The sequence below is a fragment of the Boleophthalmus pectinirostris genome, unplaced genomic scaffold (assembly GCF_026225935.1).
Source record: "Boleophthalmus pectinirostris isolate CB_2022bp ecotype Guang Dong unplaced genomic scaffold, ASM2622593v1 HiC_scaffold_8, whole genome shotgun sequence".
NCBI classification, from domain to species: Eukaryota; Metazoa; Chordata; class Actinopteri; order Gobiiformes; family Gobiidae; genus Boleophthalmus; species Boleophthalmus pectinirostris.
Window position 1 is genome coordinate 7,951,921 of NW_026571515.1, and position 25,168 is coordinate 7,977,088.

Below are 25,168 nucleotides of genomic sequence, written 5' to 3' on the forward strand. Positions count from 1 at the left end.
TCGAAGAATTTAAATGAAAAATATTTGAATTTTGGCATTAGTATGTTTATGATCACACATTTTAAAATATCTGAATGCATAAAACTGTATTACTTTGGCTTTTTATTGGCCCTGAATCCTCCATGTTTACTAATGCTGAGACCAGGACAAGACCAAGACCTCTGAGGATCGAGGCTGAGACAAGACTGAGACTTTTAAAGGCCGAGACCAAGACGAGGCCAAGACCACAGCCCGTCGAGACAAAATCGAGATCACCTTTGCCATTTTCTTCATTTATTTGTATTTTACAGTTATTTTGGCACATTTATATCTGTGTTTTTATAAATCTACCTCAGTTTTATCTGTTAAATGTTCATTCAAAGGGACCGTCTGGAATTTTGGACTGGGGCTGTTTTTAATGGCAGGATAACTGTGACCATTGACATGCACTATTTATTAGAATATTTAAAAAAAAAAAAGATTCTCCACACGTCTCCAACGCTCACAAATGAGGTCCTGTGTCCAAAATTACAGACTGTCCCTTTAAGCTTAAAATGGGCTAAGCAAACTGCACTGAAACACTCTGTGCCCCTTTTTTGGACCCTCGCCCACAGTTTGAGAATCAATTCTTTAAGAGAACTTCCTCTGGCACTTTACAGTTTCAAAGTGAAGAAAGTGGATAGGATTTTTATTTTATTTTTTTTGACCGTGGGCTCCAGACGAGTGCACACAGGTACAAGTTTATTGCTGACAGCAGCGGCCGTAATGAAATACGATCACACTAGTCAAGTGTCAGACCTCAAGTCCAAGACAAGACCGAGTCCAAGTGCCACAAAACCAAGACAAAACCAAGTCAAGACTGAGTCCAAGCTCCACCAAGACCAAGACAAGACCGAGACAAGACCTAGACAAGACCAAGACAAGACCGAGTCCAAGCGCCACAAGACAAGACAAGACCAAGACAAGACCTGAGACAAGACAAGACGAGTCCAAGCCACAAGACTGAGACAAGACCGAGTCCAAGTGCCACCAAGACTGAGACAAGACCGAGTCCAAGCGCCATCAAAACCAAGACAAAACCAAGTCAAGACTGAGTCCAAGCTCCACCAAGACCAAGACAAGACCGAGACAAGACCTAGACAAGACCAAGACAAGACCGAGTCCAAGTGCCACCAAGACTGAGACAAGACCAAGACAAGACCGAGTCCAAGCGCCTTCAAGATCAAGACAAGACCGGGACACGACCGAGTCTAAGCTGCATCAAGACCGAGACAAGACCGAGACAAGACCTAGACAAGACCTAGACAAGACCAAGACAAGACCGAGTCCAAGTGCCATCAAGACCAAGACAAGACCGAGTCCAAGCACCTTCAAGATCAAGACAAGACCGAGTCCAAGCTCCACCAAGACCGAGACAAGACCGGGACACGACCGAGTCTAAGCTGCATCAAGACCGAGACAAGACCGAGTCCAAGCGCCACCAAGACCGAGACAAGACCAAGGCAAGACCGAGTCCAAGTGCCATCAAGACCGAGACAAGACCGAGTCCAAGCGCCTTCAAGACCAAGACAAGACCGAGACAAGACTGAGTCCAAGCGCCTTCAAGATCAAGACAAGACCGGGACACGACCGAGTCTAAGCTGCATCAAGACCGAGACAAGACCGAGTCCAAGCGCCACCAAGACCAAGACAAGACCGAGACAAGACCGAGTCCAAGTGCCATCAAGACCAAGACAAGACCAAGTCCAAGCGCCTTCAAGATCAAGAAAAGACCAAGACAAGACCGGGACACGACCGAGTCTAAGCTGCATCAAGACCGAGACAAGACCGAGTCCAAGCGCCACCAAGACCGAGACAAGACAAAGACAAGACCGAGTCCAAGCGCTACCAAGACCAAGACAAGACCGAGACAAGACCAAGACAAGACCGAGACAGACTGAGTCCAAGCACTTTCAAGTCCGAGACTAGACTGAGTCCAAATGCGCTCTAGTCCGAGACGAGACAAGACCATAAAAAAAAAAAAAAAAAAAAACAGTCTCACGGCCGGTCTCGAGGACCAAAACCAATCTGTAAATACTGTAACTCTAGCTGTCGGTCTGGGACTTACACAGATTACAGAGTCAGTGAGGACAATAGTGTTTAGTTTAAAGGCTTTTACTGCTGCTTATGTAATTCAGGGACCTCTGTAGTGATTACAACGAGGCCTGACTGTAAACAGACAGCAGCGGGCGGCGTGTGCAGAGAAATCCCAGTTAAATTCCTGATGTAACAGACGCGCAAACGGAGATTAAGGGTGAGAGAAATTACCTGCGAGATATAAACACGATCTGAACAAAGTACCACAATTTACTCCTATAATAATCACCAATAAACTCTTTCTCTCTTCTGTCCTTTTGATATCAGCCTCACTATCTCCCTCCCTTTCTTCCCCCTCTCCTCCGCCTCGTCTCTCTAATCTCAGCGTTGTCCTCCTCTCTCTGATTTATCCTCTCTCTCTCTCTGGTCATCCTCAGATAGTCTGCAGCTCACCTCATCTCTCTACTCTTTTTTCATCCTCTCTCTTTTCCCTCCCTCTTCCCTTCTTCTTCTTCTCTTCTTCTTCTTCTTCTCTGCACTGTGGCCGTGATTGCCTTCTGGATTTATTTGTGCCTCAGTGACTCAGAGCGGCTCCTGTGTCTTTTACCGCTGGTCGGTCGGTGTCAATGGCCCAGAAACTTTTAAGTGTGGCCCGAGCAGAATTTTAAAAACAAGTTATGGGAGATTGTAGGAGAACTGAGATGGATGTTTTTGTTTTTTTTGTGAGTTCATCTATAAATATGCTGTTTTACGCTGTTTTCTGAAGTGTTATAATGTCGTTTCCTCATCACGAACAGACGTGGACTTGTGTTTTGTTTCATTCACACGTTTTACGCACAAATCCTGCACATTTAGGAAACAGAAACACTCTGCTCCAACTTGTGATGTCATGTGGTAATACAGGAAGTGCTCCACTGTGTTTTGTTTATATGTTTGTTTGTTTGTTTAACTTTGTTTTTATTAAGTTTAAGATATCACAGCTTGTACATGACAGTCAATTACAAAGCTGATTACACATCCAGTATATGTTAGAATGGACAAATGTACATGAGGGTCCGGTCAAGCAGAAGTAAACAACAAGGCCAAAAATTAGTTAAGTTAATGCATCTGATATAAAAATGTATTGAACAGATACATATGTACTCTAGTTTATGAAACTGTTGACCTTTTTTCTGTACCATTTTTGGTTCTAAAGTTACATATGTTTTAAACAGACCATGTATGAAACATGGAACAAAAATTATTTCCCAAATTTCAAAGACCTGAAAATCATGTAAATAAATGGATGTATTTCATCATATCTTGTGTTATTCCATCTTTAAACTGTACACTACATGATTTAAAAATAAAAATAAAAATTTAAATGATACAAATTTGCTTGGAAGGACTGATATATTTTATAGAAATAGTTTCCTTTCATTTTGAAGTAATATTAAAGTATTCGGAAGAAAAAAGCGACAAATTATGTAAAATCCTGCACCTTCTACTTGTTTGCACAATTTTCCCTCCGTTACTTTTCCCTCCGTTACCATGACCTTTCTTAATAAAAAATCTCATTACTCAAAAAGTAAGAGGTTTTTCATCCTAATCTTGTACCATATGGTAGAAAACTATATGAAGCAAATATTCAAACCAGTTTGTTAAGGATATGTAAGTGAGAACCAAGAGTTATCACTGTTTGTATTTATTGCCCAAAAAGTGCTGCATATTTCATTCCCTCCGTTACCGACATGAGTTTTTAAATTTTTTTTTGTCAAAAACTTGAAAGAAATATCACAGGTTTAACTTTACCCTGTTGGAGTGTAACTCTTTCCTACATTCTGATACTTTACTTATTTCAATAGTCCCTCTAGTTTCTGAATAAGAGACATTTGAATGTAAAAAATCTGCCCCTGTTTCCCTCCGTTACCACTTGACCGAACCCAAGTATAGTAGGAGACCAAACAGTAGAGGAAAAAATGTATATAATAATAATAATAATAATAATAATAATAATAATAATAATAATAATAATAATAATACAAAAAAATAAGAAACTAATAATTCATTAAGTGGGATAATAGAGCAAACGTGAAACTATCTTTTAATAAACAGTTCTATGTGAAGACTCAAAGAATAAGAATAAGTTGGCAGATCAGGGCTCAACCATTTAATATTAACACACTTAAGTGCAGCAGTCACTCCACTGTGTTTTTAAACTCCATACACTTTCACTAGAAACATTTGGGTAATTTCAGACCTGGAACTGCCTCCGTCTCTGTTGTATTAAAAGGTTAGAGGAGCTGATAACTTAAAACCTACTGCTTCATGACATCATAAGGTGGAACGGAGCATTTTGAGCTTTGGAGATGTAGACAGTAATAATAAAGGGTTACTCAAACAACTCCAGGTGTGTTTTCGGTGAGGAAACAACATTATAACATGGCTTAAAGCTCACAAGAGTCAGTTTGGTGTAATGCAGGACCTTTGTTTTTTTTAGTGGTGCAGTGTACAGTTTTGTCTTGTTTTGTTTTGACATTATACCTGTATACGACATAAGCCAAAGCGGTTTGAAACAGTTGGAATTTAGAGGACTGAGGATGAAATTTTTACATGAAATATTCAACATTTTATACAAATGCAAAGGATAACGAATGAAAGACAGATCGCGTTAAGGCTTTTCAATTATCACATGTATTTGAGCAGTGTTAAAATATGCTTAGGCCCTACTGCCCATTGTATGACGGCCTGATTCATCATCCAGTTTCACTTCGTAGAAACCGTCTGACCTCACAGCATTAGGATTCAATCGCTCGACGGTAGGCGGGTATTTTTTTATAATTTTTTTTTTCCAATCGCTGCAATTTGGACGTGACGTATGTAATGCATCACTGACGGGGCCAACTGGTATATTAAGCTTTTCCCAGAATCCCATTGTCTTTGTTCCTTCTTTAAATCCTCGATCTCAGAAATCGTTGCCAACACAGAAGGCATGGTCTCTCTGATTGGCTTGTGCCGGGACTCACACTTCCGGTGTTTTTGTGAACGGTCTAGTGCAGTGGTCACCAACCTTTTTCAGACAAAGATCTACATGTTTGGTCTGAGGAAAGAGCAAGATCTACCAACATGAACGTAAATAACAGCAAACGTGATCATAGTTTATAGTTCCAGACAGCTTTATTTTTGCATTCTTACTAAAAAGAACACTCATTACAGAATGGGGACTAAAACACTCTCTGCAAGAAAAAAAATGTGCAACTGCAAAACAAACAAAATGCAAACCAAATGCAGTGAAAGCAACCAAAATAGTGCAAATTTGACCACTAAACAGCATTAACAGTATATCGAAGGGTTAATGAGAGAAGTTCCATTATTATCAAATTCAGGGTGATGGCTGAGTCTGAATTTCCTTGGATAATGTTTTGAAGTTTGGTTTATAGTTGCAGACAGCTAAACTGAGACAATCTGTGAGGTGCCTATCAGTCAGACTGTTTCTGTGCTTGGATTTGATGATTTTCATTTGTGAAAAAGCCACCTCATGCAGATAAGTTAAACCAAAGTAAGCACTCACTTTCAATGCACATTTAGTATCACAAATTGTCAAATTAAGCCGGAGATCTACCGGGGACATGGCAAAGATCCAGCTGTTGATCGCGATCTACAGGTTGGTGACCACTGGTCTAGTGTATTCTGATTCCTGACCTAGTTGCTGGAGAGAAATGAAACTGAGCAGAGGCACTAGGATTACTACTGATTATAAAAAGTGTTGTATTGTCCAGTAATCAGGAGGTGCACCATTAGCATGCAAGTTGTTATTAGCTTTACCATCACGGCAAAAGTCCGCTCTGGCCTCTGAAAGTTGTTAAAGGTGCTTATATAAACTCATTGTGGTGAATAATACGGATACTCAGAATGCATAAAGTAAGTGAGGAATAGTATAGTTTGGATTTTAGTTTGGATTGTTTTATTTTCTACATTTTCTTTTTCTTTTATTTCAAAGTACAAAGAGTAGCTCTGACTGTCTTCTTGTTGACTTCTTGTTAGTCTGGCTGCAGTGACTGTGTGAAAGTGTGATGTGCAGACCCCTGACACATCATAGGCCCTTATCACACCCCGCAACCTCGCAGACACTTTGCAGCACCAAACTGATTTATGGCTCCGTTTCCCCGGCGACAGGTCACATGGTTCAACGACCTCTGCGCGGCATTCGTCTCTGTCAGATCCGAGCGCAGCTTCTGTATTGTGGGTCTAGTACTGTTTGTAATACACAATCAAGCACAACGCTTTAAAGTAACACAGGATTTCATGTAGCCAGGTTGGAATAAAATGGGAAAAAACAAACATCACAGTATTGAAAAAAAAACTCAAAAAAAAAAAAAAAAAAAATTTAATTAAACCAAATATAGTATAAAAAAAGTATACTTGCTAGTCCTATTTTAGCATCAAAAATAAAACTAAAGCATTGAGGGTTTTTTTTTTTAATGCCTAATTATGTTTTTATTATACATTTTGCATTAATACATTTTTAGATCTACATTTTTTATTTTGTATTATTTATTTTTTGTAATTTTTCATGTGTTTTGCATTATTTGTTAGTTTATTTATTTATTTTTACATTGTTTATTTATATATTTTGTATTATTATTTACGCAGTTTTTGTATTATTTATTTTTGCATTACTTATTTGTTATTTATTTATATTTGCATTGTTTATTTTTATTAATATATTGTTTTATAATTATTTACACAATTTATTTTGTATTATTTATTTTTTGCATTTTTTTTTCATGTGTTTTGCATTACTTATTTGTTTATTTTTTTATATTTGCAGTGTTTATTTTTTGTTTCTATATTTTTGTTATTATCTATGCAATTTTATTTTATTTTGTATTACTTATTTGTTTATTTATTTTTGCCTTGTTTATTTTTATTTATATATTTTAATTATTATTTACACAATTTTATTTTATTTTGCATTATTTATTTTTGCATTTTTTCATGTGTTTTGCATTATTTATTTGTTTGTTTGTTTATTTATTTATTTTTGAATTGTTTATTTTAAATGTATATATTTTATTATTATCTACACATTTAATTTTATTTTCTATTATTTATTTTTTTCATGTGTTTTGCATTATTTATTTGTTTATGTATTTATTTTTGCATTGTCTATTTTTTACACTATTTTATTTTATGTTGTATTATTTATTTTTGCATGAGTTTTGCATTATTTATTTGTTTGTTTATTTATTTTTGCATTGTTTGTTTTTTATTTATATATTTTGTATTATTATTTACACAATTTTTATTTAATTTTTTTTTTCATTTCTTTTGTTACTTCTTTCCATTCATATTTTTAATAGTAAAAACAGTCGGAGCAGCAGGGGTGAGTTATAGCTCCTTCAAGGTTACAGCAGTGGCCATAAATCCTGACTCTTAAAACCTGCAGGGGGCAGAGGTAGTGGCCGAGGAAAGCCCTGGCCTGCAGATATTATATATCAGCCTTGAAATAATAAAAAAAACAACTTTAATCACATTAACCAAAAGTTTTCCTCATCACTCATTCACGCCAACTGTCCTGGAAGAAACAGCACATCTGAACCGGACACTGATCCACAGATGGTGCAAGACGTTTTATCAAACTCTTCAAACAATTGTCTTATTATTTTGACATTAGCTTCAGTTTTTCAGTGACAGCAAAGTTCCTAGTTAAGATTTGGAAAGCAAGAACATTTCTAATTTGCTTTACTGTCCTATTGAGTGTGACATGCACATCAGTATCCCGGTTATTATCCATATCCCGGTTATGTCAGTGTTCGGGTTACTGTGTTTACATGCGCACTGAGAAACCGGGATGCTCATATCTGTGTATACATGATCAAATGGAGTATCCCGGTTTCTTGACATAATCTTACAAATGCGCAAGCGCAAAAATTAACTTAAATCAATTTCATAAACCAGGAAAAATACAAACCGTGAGCTCCTTTAGCATAAGAAGCTAAGGAGCTACGAGATCTCCCACAATCCACTGCACACATCAAACCCAACAGATTCTTCATTAAATCTTCTGCATAAATAAACTCAACTTTACAACATATAAACCATAACCACTGTAGAGCCACATCAGCCCGTTTGATCAGATAATTCAGCTCTGATCACATTTGTTTACGTTTTACAGAAACGAAACTTAAGACCGCATGGCTCATTTGCATAAACTATTAGCGGTGATAAAAACAGCTGCTCCTTGTGCCGTTGATGCGATCAGTTTCTTTTGGACTAAATGACACGACTCAGTGGATTATGTGTGTTCTTTTTGTGACAGAAGAGGTGCTGATGATGGTGAGTCTGTTCTGTGTATTTACAGTACAGGAGATAGTTCATGTTTTAGCTTTTCAGCGTCACACGAGTGCAGGTCGTACGTGTGCAGGTTTAGCGCAGCTCTTTATTTTACAGTCATTTCACTCGTTTGGCCACTTTATTTATGTTGGTCACTTTATTCAGGTCGCTACTGTTGTAGGTGAAAAGACTGGAAAGTGTTTGTCTTTTGGACGCATGCGCACTCAACTTTATGTTGTAGTAACCGGAATACTGCGAATACATGCCACAGTATCACAGTTACTATCGGAATAAACCAGCTACAGTAACCCGGTTTCTAATAACCGGGTTACTGAAACCGGGTTACTGCGTTTACATGCACCATCAAGAAACCGGGATACTCAAAAAACCCAATCATAACCAGGTTATTGATGTGCATGTATACGCACTCATTGTCATTTACTAATTTTTCTAAGATCAAAAACATTTCTCCAAATAACTCCGCACAGGGCAGTGTCAGTGTCAAATATCCAGGTAAACACAGAAAGATCAATATCACTGAAAATCTGATTTAGTATGGATCATTTTGGGTAGTTAATGCAAGTTTTTGACAGATTAAAACATAATTTAGATGGCAGCAAAAGTGCACACACACGCAAGGCAAGGACAAGGGCAAGACAAGTGTTTTCAGGAGGAAATCTGTGTGCATACGGTGACGCAAAATTGTATGGAATTCAACTGCGTATGCATATGCCATCGACATGTTTGTTTCTGTGTAATGTATGTATGTGGCGTAAACGTGTATGCGACCTGAGCAGATCTGACGCAGCAGCAAGCGGACTCTTTCTTTGCATTGAAAATTACGTTTTCAGATATAGGATATCGCTTTCGTGTCCTGAAAAACGTTTGTCTCGCTCTTGGAAATAAAGTACGTTTTCATAATAAGCAGAAGTTTCCTGTCCAGGAGTAATTTGGCGACCAGTGCGTCAGTCTTTAGACCCTGCGTCTGCTTCAGTGCACAACATCGCTGAAATGAATCTTCAAGAATCACCTTAGTTTGGCTTTGCTGCTTTTCCCCTTGTCTTCTTCTTTCAGCGACCTCAAAAACGGACTTTCTTTTGCGGCGAACTGCTCCTGGATTCTTGTCGCCATTGCAACAAACTTTGTGCGAACTGCGAGGAAGATATAGGTCAAAAAAAGCCGCTAAGAACTGTTGCGTTGGTGGAGTAAACAGCGTCTGTGCGTCTTGCGTCTGTGGACTGCGTGACAGTCGTACGTAAACCACGTACCGGCGGCGCAGGCAAGTCAGTTACACTAGAAACGTAGGGAGTTTGATTGACAGCCTGTCAGCTCACAGATAACGAGGCAGTGTCGTTATCTATTGGCAAATGTTTAGCCCCACCACGTCCAGAGTTGATGAATTTTTATTCTCTTTTTTTTGGTCATCATAATTACAAGGCTACTGCATCTCTATAATCTATCATTGACAATTTGAAACAAAAAAAAATCCTCCATACAACCTTTAAACGCCGTCACCGTCTAAACGAAAGGCACTTCTGATCAAATATTTTGTCGATTTTACCCACAAGCGTTCTCGTGTAAACAGGCTCTTAGTCTGTATAAAACTGAAACTCTGACTCCCGATGTTTAGTCTTGACTCTGGGAGGCTGGTTTCTGATTTCCTCAGAGTGTCACAGTTGTACTTTGGTGTTCGGCCGCAGAGAGACTTAGACTCAAACAGAGCTGCTTTAAAGATCTGAGCCACAGGAGCCAAAGCACAGATCACATGTGCTCTGACTTGCTGGTTCGAGTCAGGACCTGAGCTGCAGGCCCCAGTATTTGCTCAGAGTACTGCAGTAGTAGTACGTTATATTCAGTCTGACTTCCTCGTCTCTTCTGCAGAGGAAGTTGTAGCAGGAACAGAGTCAGAGTCAGAGCTGGGAGGAGTTGATCTGGCACAGCACAATGGCACTCGGGGTAAAAATAGTCCCTCTTCTTCTCTCCGTCTGTCTCTCTCTCTCTCTCTCGTGTGCACTCTTTCTCTCCCTCTCTTCTCATTTTTCTCTCTGTGCCTCTCTCTCTCTCTCTTTCTCTTCCTTCTTTCCCTCTGTCTCCCTCTCACCATCTTTCTCTCCCTTCCTCTGTTTCATACTCTCTCCATCCTCACCCTCTCTCTTTCTCTCTCTTCCTCCTCCTCCTTCTGTCTCTCTCTCTCTCTCCATCTCTCTCCCTTTCTCTCCTTTGCCCCCTTTCTCCCTCCCTCTCATTTCTCTCCCTCTTTCTCTCTCTCCCTCTCTCTCTCTCTCTCTTCATTTTCTCCCTCTGTCTCTCTCCATCTTTCTCTCTTCCCCGTGTTTCTCTCTCCTTCTCCCTCTCTCCGTCCTCTTCCTCTCTCTGCCTCGCTCTTTCTCTCTCTTCCTCCTCTCCGTCTGTTTCTCTCTCTCCCTCTCCAGCCTCTCCTCTCTCTCTCTTTCTCTCTCCATCTCTTTCAGTCTCTCTCCCTCTCCTCTTCTCTCTCTCCCCCTCCTTCTCTCTCCTTTCCCCCCTTCCTCTCATTTCTCTCCCTCTTTCTCTCTCTCCCTCCCATTTCTCTTCCTTTTCTCCCTCTGTCTCTCTCCATCTTTCTCTCTTCCCTGTGTTTCTCTCTCCTTCTCCCTCTCTCCATCCTCACCCTCTCTCTCTGTCTCTCTCTTTTCTTCCTCTCCCTCTGTCTCTCTCTCTTTCCTCTTCTCTCTCTTTCTCCGTCTCTCTCCCTCTGTCTTTCTCTCTCTTCCTCCTCTCCTTCTGTCTCTCTCTCTCCATCTCTCTCCTTCTCTCTCCCTTTCTTCCTTCCTCTCATTTCTCTCCCTCTTTCGCTCTCTCCCTCCCATTTCTCTTCCTTTTCTCCCTCTGTCTCTCTCCATCTTTCTCTCTTCCCTGTGTTTCTCCCTCCTTCTCCCTCTCTCCGTCCTCTTCCTCTCTCTCTGTCTCTCTCTTTTCTTCCTCTCTCTCTGTTTCTCTCTCTTTCCTCTTCTCTCTCTTTCTCCGTCTCTCTCTCTCTCCCTCTGTCTCTCTCCATCTTTCTCTCTTCCCTGTGTTTCTCTCTCCTTCTCCCTCTCTCCATCCTCTTCCTCTCTCTGTCTCGCTCTTTCTCTCTCTTCCTCCTCTCCGTCTGTTTCTCTCTCTCCCTCTCCATCCTCTCCTCCCTCCCCTCTCTCTTCCTCTCCATCTCTTTCAGTCTCTCTCCCTCTCCTCTTCTCTCTCTCCCCCTCCTTCTCTCTCCCTTTCTTCCTCCCTCTCATTTCTCTCCCTCTTTCTCTCTCTCCCTCTCATTTCTCTCCCTCTTTCTCTCTCTCCCTCCCATTTCTCTTCCTTTTCTCCCTCTGTCTCTCTCCATCTTTCTCTCTTCCCTGTGTTTCTCTCTCTCCTCTTCTCCTCTCTCTCCATCCTCACCCTCTCTCTCTCTGTCTTTCTCTCTCTCTTCCTCCTCTCCTTCTGTCTCTCTCTCTCCCTTTCTCTCCTTTCCCCCTTCCTCTCATTTCTCTCCCTCTTTCTCTCTCTCCCTCCCATTTCTCTTCCTTTTCTCCCTCTGTCTCTCTCCATCTTTCTCTCTTCCCTGTGTTTCTCCCTCCTTCTCCCTCTCTCCATCCTCACCCTCTCTCTCTGTCTCTCTCTCTTTTCTTCCTCTCCCTCTGTCTCTCTCTCTTTCCTCTTCTCTCTCTTTCTCCGTCTCTCTCTCTCTCTCTCCCTCTGTCTTTCTCTCTCCTCCTCCTCTCCTTCTGTCTCTCTCTCTCCATCTCTCTCCCTTTCTCTCCTTTCCCCCTTCCTCTCATTTCTCTCCCTCTTTCTCTCTCTCCTCCTCTCTCTCTTCATTTTCTCCCTCTGTCTCTCTCCATCTTTCTCTCTTCCCTGTGTTTCTCTCTCCTTCTCCCTCTCTCCGTCCTCTTCCTCTCTCTGCCTCGCTCTTTCTCTCTCTTCCTCCTCTCCGTCTGTTTCTCTCTCTCCCTCTCCAGCCTCTCCTCCCTCCCCTCTCTCTTCCTCTCCATCTCTTTCAGTCTCTCTCCCTCTCCTCTTCTCTCTCTCCCCCTCCTTCTCTCTCCTTTCCCCCTTCCTCTCATTTCTCTCCCTCTTTCTCTCTCTCCCTCCCATTTCTCTTCCTTTTCTCCCTCTGTCTCTCTCCATCTTTCTCTCTTCCCTGTGTTTCTCTCTCCTTCTCCCTCTCTCCATCCTCACCCTCTCTCTCTGTCTCTCTCTTTTCTTCCCCCCTCTGTCTCTCTCTCTTTCCTCTTCTCTCTCTTTCTCTGTCTCTCTCTCTCTCCCTCTGTCTTTCTCTCTCTTCCTCCTCTCCTTCTGTCTCTCTCTCTCCATCTCCCTCCCTTTCTCTCCTTTCCGCCTTCCTCTCATTTCTCTCCCTCTTTCTCTCTCTCCCTCTCTCTCTCTCTTCATTTCCTCCCTCTGTCTCTCTCCATCTTTCTCTCTTCCCTGTGTTTCTCTCTCCTTCTCCCTCTCTCCATCCTCACCCTCTCTCTCTCTCTTTTCTTCCTCTCCCTCTGTCTCTCTCTCTTTCCTCTTCTCTCTCTTTCTCTCGTCTCTCTCCCTTTCTCTCCTTTCCCCCCTTCTTCTCATTTCTCTCTCTCTCTTCATTTCCTCCCTCTGTCTCTCTCCATCTTTCTCTCTTCCCTGTGTTTCTCTCTCCTTCTCCCTCTCTCCATCCTCTTCCTCTCTCTGCCTCGCTCTTTCTCTCTCTTCCTCCTCTCCGTCTGTTTCTCTCTCTCCCTCTCCAGCCTCTCCTCTCTCTCTCTCTCCCTCTCCATCTCTTTCAGTCCCTCTTCCTCTCTCCTCTTCCCTCTCTCCCTCTCTCCCTCTCTCTTTCTCTCTCTCAGTGGGAGATATAAGTTAGACAAATGTGTGTGTGAGAACAGAGGGGCTGGAGCAGATGAAGTGTGAACAAAAAGATGAGTCACTCGGAGCAAAGATACTACGACTGTGTACTCGACTACTGCGCGCTATACAGTTATACAGTTATACAGTCAACGGACGATTACACAGAACACTGATCATAACTGCGATCAATACAGCCGTCTGCACGTGATAAACACATTTTCACTGAGGTGTAAGAGGAGCCAGAGTTTTCGGATTGTTTTCATTTCGGTATTTTTAGCCAAATGTCCAAATGAAACAAACGCTGAACCTGATCTCGGTGAGTCTAAAAGCGACTAGTGTTGTCAAAAGTATCAAAAATCATATTCTAATCGATACTAAAACTAATATCGAAACTGGATATTCATTTGAGCAGATATCGATACTAAAAAAGTCCCAATCAAGTTATTTTGTATTATTTATTTATTTATTTTTATGTATATATTCTGTATTAATATTTACACAATTTTATTTTATTTTATTTTGTATTTTTCATGTGTTTTGCATTATTTATTAGTTTTTTGTTTGTTTTTTTGCATTGTTTATTTTTTATGTATATATTTTGTATTATTATTTATGCTATTTTATTTTCTATTATTTATTTTTGTATTTTTTTCATGTGTTTTGCATTATTTATTTATTTACTTATTTATTTATTTTTGCATTGTTTATTTTTAATTTACATATTTTATATTATTATTTACACTATTTTATTTTGTATTATTTATTTTTGTATTTTTCATGTGTTTTGCATTATTTATTATTTATTTATTTTTTGCAGTGTTTATTTTTTATTTACATGTTTTGTATTATTATTTACACTATTTTATTTTATTTTGTATTATTTATTTTTGTATTTTTTTCATGTGTTTTGCATGATTTATTTATTTATTTATTCATTTTTGCAGTGTTTATTTTTTATTTACATATTTTGTATTATTATTTATACTATTTTATTTTATTTTGTATTATTTGTTTTTGTATTTTTTCATGTGTTTTGCATTATTTATTTTTTTATTTATTTTTGCAGTGTTTATTTTTTATTTTACATATTTTGTATTATTATTTACACTATTTTATTTTATTTTGTATTATTTATTTTTGTATTTATTTCATGTGTTTTGCATTATTTATTTATTTATTTTTGCAGTGTTTATTTTTTATTTATATATTTAGAAAAATTACCAGAGTGAATGAACGTTTTCTTAGCTTTTTTTTTTTTTTTTTTTTTTTTAATGTGGGGAATCTATTCAAAAATAATACTAGCACTATGTTCACTTTACCTTCTTACTTTTTTTATTCAGGCTTGATTGATCTTGTGGCTTTTTACATAACGTCGTTTCAGAAAGGCTCGTCCAACATCTGAATGTAGGTCAAGTGCTGCAGCCAGGGGGCACTCTCTCAGCCAGTGCACTTTCACTGCGCAGATGGCCCCCAGAAGAAGAGACTAATGTGTGGAGTTTCAATAGAAGAAGCACGCAGATGTGGACGAGCACAAGTCTCCGGGACTATGGACATAAAAGGTTATAGTATCGGTGTAGTATCTGAGCGTGTCAGGTTATGTAACGTGAGCATGTACAGAGCTGATGATTGTTGCTCTATATTATATCCACAGTGTCGGGAAGGTTACTTTTAAAATGTATTCCCCTACAGATTACAGATTACATACCCCAAAATGTACTTTGTAATGTAATCCATTAAATTACTTAAAGTGAGTAACCTAATCTGAATACTTTGGATTACTTGATTTGCTGAAGAGAAGCAAAGACTCGGACATCTTATCCGTATAAAAAATATTATTGATAGAAGAGGAGGAGACACATCCGCGCAGCTTGGTTTAGTCCTGTTAAATCCTGTTTTAGTCCTGGTTTAGACCTGGTTTAGATCTAGTTTAGACCTGGTTTTAGTCCTGGTTTAGATCTGCTTTAGATCTGGTTTTAGTCCTGGTTTAGATCTGCTTTAGATCTGGTTTTAGTCCTGGTTTAGATCTAGTTTAGACCTGGTTTTAGTCCTGGTTTAGATCTGCTTTAGATCTGGTTTTAGTCCTGCTTTAGATCAGTTTAGACCTGGTTTTAGTCCTGGTTTAGATCTGCTTTAGATCTGGTTTTAGTCCTGGTTTAGATCTAGTTTAGACCTGGTTTTAGTCCTGGTTTTAGATCTGCTTTAGATCTGGTTTTAGTCCTGGTTTAGATCTAGTTTAGACCTGGTTTTAGTCCTGGTTTAGATCTGCTTTAGATCTGGTTTTAGTCCTGGTTTAGATCTAGTTTAGACCTGGTTTTAGTCCTGGTTTAGATCTGCTTTAGATCTGGTTTTAGTCCTGGTTTAGATCTAGTTTAGACCTGTTTTAGTCCTGGTTTAGATGTCGTTTAGATCTAGTTTAGTCCTGGTTTAGACCTGGTGTTCGTCCTGGTTTAGTTTCCAGCAATGAGTGGAATTACCGAAAAAATAAATAAAAAAATAAAAATAATGTGAAAACTGGAAAATACCTCGGTGTAATCCATTTATTTCAAACAAAGTAACTGTAATCCAATTACCACTCACTGAAACAGTAACTGTAACTGAATACAGTTACTCATAAATTGTACTCTGATTACGTAACTCCAGTACATGTAATCTGTTACTCCCCAACACTGTATATCCATGTCAAACCTGAATTACTTCATGTAAGGCTGTGCAATTAATTGAAGCTTGATCACAATTTCGATTTGTGTGTCAAACGATCTCCAAACTTCTATAATCAAGTTGAAACGATTAAAGTTTAACAAGTTTATTATTATTAAGTATATTTATTTTATATTTTAAATATAGAGATAGCAAAACAGCTGGATATATAGTTTATTTTGGATACATTTATGTTTCTATGCCTTATTTCATGTTCAAAGAATATTTATTCATTTTATGTTTTATACATCGTAAAACTGCTCTGACGTACATATTTGTAGCCTATATTAGTTCTCAGTTCGAAAGTTTTGCTTAAATTATCAATAACAAAGTGGGTTTTTTTGAGAGAATTGCTGAATAAATGCATCGTGTAACTAAAGAATAATCGAAAACAATACAAACGAAAACAAAACGCTACAAATCTCGATACATAGGCTACAATATGATACATATTATAGTATTCTATGATATATTTCAAATCGATTCAATACGGTTCAATAAAAAATAAAGGTTAAATCATGGCTGTGATTCTAAAAGTCTTTGTTAAACCACTTCTTGTGCAAAGTTCATATGAAACACAAATATTTTAATCATCAAAACAGTGAAAATTTTAAATTTGTTGCATAAATGAGTTTCCTTCCTCTGAACAAACAACAAAACTGTAGCGCTGTAACAAATTAATTTAGCAAAATATACCAAACTATACTCTTGGCGATATATCGATACAGCAGCCCATGATATTGATACTGTATTATCGCATTAAATGATACGATATATCAATATTTCGATATTTTTGCAAACCCCTAGACAGAACTTGGTCTGAGTGGGAATCAAACCTCTGACTTTTTGGTTGATGGACGAGCCACTGTCGCCCCCAATTTGGTCTTAAATTGAAGGTTGTATAGAGGATTTTTTTAAAGGGAAAAGAAATACAGCAACAGTCCTTTTTCAAATGTTGTGCATGCGTGACACCACCTTCCTCCTCCACAGCTCCCTCAGTAGAAACACCTCCTCCCGCCTCCTTATTCTAGAAATCACTTGTTTACAGCCAGCATGTGTTCAGAATTACTGCTGAAGTGACCTGTCTAGAAATAATTTAACGACCGGCACGTCAGTTTTTAGACGCTTAATTCGCGCAATCGCTGGAAGAGATCTCCAAGAATCACGTGTTTGGCTTTGCTCCTTTTCTTCTTCTCTTCTTCTTTCAGCGACATCAAAAACAGACTTTCGTTTGTGGCGAACTGGTCGTGGATTTTTGTCCATCATCTCAACAAACTTTGTGCGAACTGCGAGGAAACTACAATTGAAAAAAGCCTCGAGGAACCGCTGCATAAACCAAATAATCCCTGCGCATCAGTTACACTAGAAAGGCAGGGAGTTTGACAACCTTACAGCCAATAGAAAATGAGGTAGCCTTGTTATCTATTGGCTGATGTTTCTCTGCCCTCACTATGTCCACAGATGACAGATTTTCATTCTATTTTATTTAATCAGCATAATTACAAGGCTGCTGCATTTCTGTAAGGGTATTTTAAACTTTCATTGACAATTTGAAAACAAAAAAAAATCCTCCATACAACCTTTAAGTCAAAATAGTAGTACTCATGAGCTGTGACCCAGTGCTAATATCTGAGTGCCTCTTACATTTGAGTCACTGTTACACTCGATGACACCGTCTGATCAGCTCTGCTCTGGTTCAGATGTGTTTGTTAACGTGCCGGAGCTCGCCGCAGACAGCCTTTCCTTCAGTACGATCTGTGCGTTAGCGTTAGTGCGCGAGTGAGGCGGGGCCTAATAGCGGCGCTCTGCAGCTGTCGTCTCTGCCTTGGCCTTTTCACGAGAACATGTCAGTTGTGCTTAGTTAGCTCTGCTCCACACCGGCCCCAGTGCATCTGAGTCTTGAGTCTGAGTGCGCAGGGTTCGTTTGCCTCGCTCTGCTGCGGGATTTTAACACCTGACTCTCTCAAAACCAGTCAGGTTCAGTGGAAGAAATAGCTGGAGAAAAGCGGCGACGGTGCTTTAACGTCATCAGTGGAGAGAGATTTAGTGAATGTCATTTGAGTTTGGAGACAAGAACTGTATTATGATAGTGTGACAGCTGGGTCAGGATCTCCATAACGATACGATACTTACCTCGATACATAGGCCACAATATGATACAAACCTTGGTACATAGGCTACAATACAATACTTACCTTTGATACATAGGCCACGAAATGATATAAACCTCGATACATAGGTCACAGTATGATACAAACCTCGATACATAGGCTACGATACGATACAAACCTCGATACATAGGCCACAATACGATACAAACCTCGATACATAGGCCACAGTACATGATACAAACCTCGATACATAGGCTACGATACGAATACAAACCTTGATACATAGGCCACAAAATGATACAAACCTTATACATAGGCACAATATGATACAAACCTCAATACATAGGCTACAATACGATACAAACCTCGATACATAGGCTACAATACGATACAAACCTCGATACATAGGCTACAATACGATACAAACTTCGATACATAGGCTACAATACGATACAAACCTCAATACATAGGCTACAATATGATACTAACCTTGATACATAGGTCACAATACGATACATACCTCGATACATAGGCTACGATACGATACATACCTCGATACATAGGCTACGATACGATACATACCTCGATACATAGGCTACAATACAATACTTACCTTTGATACATAGGCCACGAAATGATACAAACCTCATACATAGGCCACAATATGATACAAACCTCGATACATAGGCTACGATACGATAAAAACCTCGATACATAGGCCACGAAACGATACAAACCTCGATACATAGGCCACAATATGATACAATCCTCGATACATAGGCCACGATACGATACATACCTCCATACATAGGTCATGATACGATAAAAACCTCGATACATAGGCCACAATATGATACAATCCTCGATACATAGGTCACAATACGATACATACCTCGATACATAGGTCATGATACGATAAAAACCTCGATACATAGGCTACAAAACGATACATATCTCGATACATAGACCACGATACGATACAAACCTCGATACATAGGCTACAATATGATACAAACCTCGATGCATAGGCTACAATACGATACATATTATAATATTATACGATATATTTCAAAACAATTCGATACTGTTCAATAAAAAATAATGGTTAAATCATGACAGTGATACTAAAAGTCTTTCTGCGGGATTTTAACTCACTCTCAAAACCAGTCAGGTTCAGTGGAAGAAATTGTTGGAGAAATGCGGCGACGGTGCTTTAACGTCGTCAGTGGGAGAGAGATTTAGTGAATGTCATTTGAGTTTGGAGTTGACAAGAACTGGGTCAGGATCTCCATAGCCCCAGCTCCTTTAGTCCTGGTTTATTTCCGCTCTTGTTCTCCGTCTGCAGTGGTCAGTAACTTTTGAAAGACGTCAAAGGAAGGAACAAAGTAAAATAAATAAATAAATAAATAGTCAAATTATCGAAGTGTAATATCAAAGTCAAACCAAGGTATTTTATTTAGACTGATTTGCAGCACTTTTGTCTGTCATGAACGAATGAGTGACTTAGAGAATGTTCCACAGAATGATGTCAAACGAATATCCACATTACTGGTCAGATCTGTGGAGAGGTGACCCTGCCCAGTTAGAATGCATGTTTTTCATGTTGTTTTTTCAGCAATAAAACCTGTAATTGATTAAATGCAATATAGATAAGTAGGGATGTACCAATAGAGCTTTTGCGGTGGCTGCACCAACAAACTGTGGAATGAGCTGCTTTTGCACATTAGACAAGCCTCTTCTGTACTTGTTTTTAAATCTCTTCTTAAAACGCACTTGTTCACTTTGGCTTTTGGCACAGTTTGAGATATTGATATTTTATTAGTTGTTGTTTTATTGTTTTATTGTTTTTGTTAGACTCAGTTTTTATTCATATGTCGTTTCATTGCTTCTATTTAATGATGTTTTGTAGCACTTTGGTCAACTTGTGTTGTTTTTAAAGGGCGTTATAAGTAAAGTTGCAGTTGCAGATCTTGATAGCTGTATCGTGTAAACCGTTAGCCTGATTCTTCAGCCGGTTTCACTTCGTAGAAACCGTCTGACCTCACAGTATTATGATTTGTTCGCTCGAATGTAGGCAAGTACTTTTTTTATTTAACCAATCGCTGCTATTTGGTTGTGACGTATGTAATGCGCTGCTAACAGGGCTAACTGGTGTCTTAAGCTTTTCCCAAATCTCTTAGGAAAAAGGGCAATAACATCTTTTAAAATTCACCAAACTTTCTCTTTGTTCCGGTTTTAAATCCTCGATCTTGGGAATCGTTGCCAACACAGAATGTATGGCTGGTGCCTGAACTCACACTTCCGGGATTCTTCCAAACCTTGTAGTGTATTTTGATTCCTGACTTAGTCGCTGGAGAGAAAAAAAAACTGAGCAGAGGTACTGGGTGACGCCAGCCTGTCTGGGCTACCATAGTGTCTTCATTTGACACTCACAGCTCACCTCTCAGCTCTGAGCAGTGAGGAATTGACCATAAAGAAACACATTAACTGCACATTAAGCTCATCTTTAATCATCTGTGACTGTCACAAGAATTATGACAACATTTAGGACTCCCAGAGGTGTTTATAGTTCACAGGGGAGTGCTTGTGTTTACATAGCAGCAGGGTAATGTGGCTAAATGATGCTGGCCAGAACTGTAACATAATGCGCCTTAAACTTTTTTTTTCACTGCATCTTACAAATTTTCCTTTTCTCTTGTGTTTCAGAAAAAGGAGTGGCTGTGCCTGAACTGCCAGACGCAGCGCCTCATGTCCGGAGGTGGTCTGGACGAGCCCCCGATGCCCGTCCCCCTGCCCTCGCCCAAGCACCAACCCATGGGCTCCCCTCGCCACCACACCCCCTCCGGACCTCCGTCGGCCCAACAGAGCCCCCTCCACAAACCGCCCACCACCCAGGCGCAGGGGGCTAAACCGGGGCAGAAGCAACCGTCGCCCACCTCTGCCAAACCTGCGAGCGACGCCAAGACCGGTACTACCACCACTACGACCACCGCGCCACCCGAGGCGACCAAACCCGTCAAAACGGAAGAGAAACCCAAGACTGAGCCAGAGAAAGAGAAGGAGACTAAGAAGGAGCCAATTACACCGATCAAAGAAGTCAAGAAGTCCAAACACTATGATGTAAGTTTAACGTTTTATTTCTGTAATTGTAGAGAACTCTGCAGGAAAATTGAAAGGCTTTGTACTCAGTTATTTTCTATATATTTGAGAAATGTGTCTTGCCCAAGGTCAGATATATTGTACAAGCCGCTTTTGAGGGTAACATGAACATTTTTAAGATGGTAAAAATTAGGTACATCCATTTAAAGGTCCTAAATTATGCAGAATTGGCACTTGTGAGCTGTTACCTCATTAAAAACAGACCTGGAGTTGTGTTTTGTTTCATTCACACGTTTGAGTAATCCTTTGTTATTAGTCTGTTTACATCTCCAAAGCTCAAAATGCTCTGTTCCACCTTGTGATGTCATGACTAGGGGTGTGCAAAAATATTGAAATATCGACATATCATATCGTTTAATGTGATGATACAGTTTCGATATCGCTGGCAGCTGTATCATTATATCACCAAGAGTATTATTTGGTATATTTTACTAAATTATTTTGTTACAGAGCTACAGTTTTTTAATCCTGATTCATTAGCCGGTTACACTTTGTGGACAAACCATCTAACCTCACAGCATTAGGTCAGTCATTTGTTCTCTCGAACAGTAGGCGGGTACTTTTATTTAACCAATCGCTGTTATTTGGTCGTGACATATGTAATGCACCACTAACGAGGCTAACTGGTATATTAAGCTTTTCCCAAATCCTGTAGGAAGAAGGACAATAACGTCTTTCCCCTTGATGAAATTCACAAAACATTCTCTTTGTTCCGGCTTTAAATCCTCGATCTCAGGAATCATTGCCAACACAGAATGTAAGGCTCCTAACTGATTGGCTGTTGCCCAGACTTGCACTTCCAAGGTTCTTGCAAACCGTCTGGTGTATTCTGATTCCTGACCTAGTCGCTGGAGAGAAATGAAACTGAGTGGAGGCACTAGGTGACGCCAGCCTGGCTCACAGTTTTGTTGCTTGTTCAGAAGAAGGAAACTTGTTTGTGCAACACATTTGACATTTTCACTGTTTTGATGATGAAAAGGTTTGTGTTTCATATGAACACAGCCACGATATAGCCTTTTTTATTTTTTGTATTTTGTATTGAATCGATTTGAAATATATCATATTTAATCATATCGAATCGTATGCTCACTGTATCGAGGTACGTATCGTATCGGCAACTTCTGAATGATACCCAGCCCTAGTCATGACAGCTGCGTTTTACTTTTAGTTCAGTAGAGATTGGCAGTTCCAGGCCTGGGATCATCCAAATGATTCTAATGAAGGTGTATGGAGTTTAAAAACAGAGTGGAGCACTTCCTCTATTACCACATGACATCACAAGGTGGAACAGAGTGTTTTCTGTTTGAGTCTAAATAAGCAGGGTTTGTGTCTTAAACATGTGTGAATGAAACTAAACAATTCTAGGTTTATTTATGAAGAGGAAACATTTTTACATAGATCAGAAAATAGCCTAAAATGGGACCTTTAAGCCCAGATTCAGAACTGATCTGGTCAAGTTTCCATTCAGACCTGCTTTTCTTGTTGAAGATTTCATTTTTTACAACCACTAGAGCAACATTTTTGCCACATTCATGCTTTTGCTTCTCTATTCATGCTTAACACTGAAAAAAAAAAAAAAACACTAACGCTTATTTTAAAAGGTGCACTGTATAACTTCTTATTTCTATGGATATGTCATTGCTCTGCCTGGAATGTTCCACAGTATGACATTCCGTAGTTTTATAGCTCAAAAATACCTAGAAAAACACACTGTGACTGTGAGCGGGGTCGCCTCTCCACAGATCTGGCCTGTAACTTGGTCTGGTTTGGTCTCCGTGAAGATAGAAAGGTTTCATACTGTGAAAGATTCCAGACAAAGCGATAACATCTCCACGAAGAAAAGCATTTGACGAACCCTCCACCGGAAAAGTTACTCACTGCACCTTTAACTAACTGAAAATACTCAATTTTACAACAACAATACCCGATAATGACTCTATATTTATCAGCCCACCCCCCGAAAACATTGTAAAACCCGCTTCCCCGCTTCCCCATCTGTGTTTTTCCCTCTTGGATTTCCCATTTAGCTGGAGAGACTTGTATTGATTTCGCCGTAGAACGCTGAGGTGGCAAGTGGCGCTGTGCGTTGAGCCCGGAGGACAGACGCAGCCCGAGCGGTGAAATAAGGCCCTTTCTTAATAAGAGTCCCTTTTGAAATATGGGGAGATTGGCAGGCTATCAATATGCTAAACCCAAGGCCAGGCAAAGGAACGCTGCTGTGTGCCTTTTCAAACGGAGAAATGCCCGGAATATAAACCAGCACCGGAGTCATGAGCAGTTTGAGAAAATGAAAAGATAAGTGACTTTGGTATTCCGCCTATACTTTGAACTGGACGATGAGGCTGTGTTCACGTGAATGTATTTTAGGAACAGAAAGTGTTAAGTTAAGTGACGTTAGAAGTATTAATCGCAATATGTATGTTTAAAGCCATAATATGCAACTTTTTACTCATAAAATAGACTAAAATAATATCACTTTTTTCTCATTATGGATGTTTTATAGCATTGAAAAACTAAAAAAAAATTATCCCTCTCAAGCTCAAATTAAATTTTAGTAACAGGAAAAATCTGATATTTGGGGAAAATTATCATATGTGGTAGTAATATATAATCCTGACTTTTTTTTTTGAGAGACCTTCAGGTCCAATGCGTTCTGGGATGTTTCAGATTTGCAACATTGGCCTGGTGTGGTAAATTAACACTGAAGACTTTATTTGTATATCACTTTTCATAACAATGAAAACAAAAAGCACAGTGTAACAGCTTTACAGTGGCAGAACAACAACCAAAACAACTTGGTATAGATCACTTTTTCGTGTGGTACTCCAAGAAACAGTTTTTATCCTTTGTAAAGCTCAAAAGTACTTTGCACTTCTGGCAGACTGTTTGTGTGTAGTGTCAGCTTCTCCTGGAGGCAGCCTGAACAGAGGATCTTAAGAAAGAGGCTTGGAGAGTTAGAACAGTTCTCAGACATGTCTCTTTATTCGTTCAGGCAGGTACAGGTCTCAAGATTCAAGTTGATTCAGCGTGATTTGCCTACGCGGCGTCTCTGTGCGTCCGTCGTCCCTCGACAACGCGGTCGACGTTCCCCCCCTCTGATGCACAGAAAAACTGGGTGCCTTTTATACCAGCATAACTGTTGAGTTAACATCTTCATGGAAACATACACAGCGGTTTTGTCCCAACACGTGTCCCATAACAGACTGGCATATGCTAAAGGTTGGAGACACACCCCTTATCTGTCCCATATACATTCACAGTCCATATGACATCATATCCCAACTCCATTGACACTCCAAAGTCCAGAAACATACACATGTTACAGGGATTACAGGGTGAATTAACATATGAATGAAACTTTAAAAACACAGGGTAGAAGCCCACAGTAGTCATTCTTGCACAGTCTGCTTCGTCCACGTTTATCAGCATGGATGGGAGAAAAGGCTCCTGAGTAAAAAAAGTCTCATAAAATATGGATGTGGAGTTAGTAGGTAATTGGAATTTAGCTGTTGCAAATCTGCAACGCCTGCCTGGAGAGGGTTATTGTGAGCAGGCTTTTATCTCCACAAACCTGACTCCTCTTGCTTGTTTCAATGAAAATGTTGCGACTTTATGGCATAAAACATAGATGTCTTCATGGGGGAAAAAAGTCAAAGTATGGCTTTAAACTTGTATTTTCATAGAATCATGCAGCTGATTTTCCACCTCCAGAAAGTTACATACAATAACTTTAACTCAGTCAAAAATTAGGCAAAGTGTTCACATAACGAAAGCCCTTCAAAAATAATGTACTTTAAGGAACTATAAACATTTAGTTTTTCATGTAATAAAGTCCAATTAAGCAAATTTATTTTGTCCAAGTCAGGTTTGTTTTGCCCCAGCACAGATATGTTGTATGACTTTTGTGTATCGTCTGCATCTCAGTTTAAAGTGTTTTTATTGACCACGGACCAGGAAGTAAGGATGGTGTGCTGTTAGCATGCTAGTTG

The 25,168-nt window shown here is 39.5% G+C and overlaps 1 protein-coding gene across 1 annotated transcript in view; it reads left to right on the forward strand.

Annotated features, from left to right (window-relative positions):
* The window catches only part of bsna (bassoon presynaptic cytomatrix protein a), a 231,293-nt gene that overhangs the window by 155,056 nt on the left and 51,069 nt on the right, over positions 1-25,168 (forward strand). Inside the window, 1 exon segment of the mRNA XM_055166407.1 lies at positions 20,727-21,140. Coding sequence (XP_055022382.1) covers positions 20,727-21,140 — 414 coding nt within the window.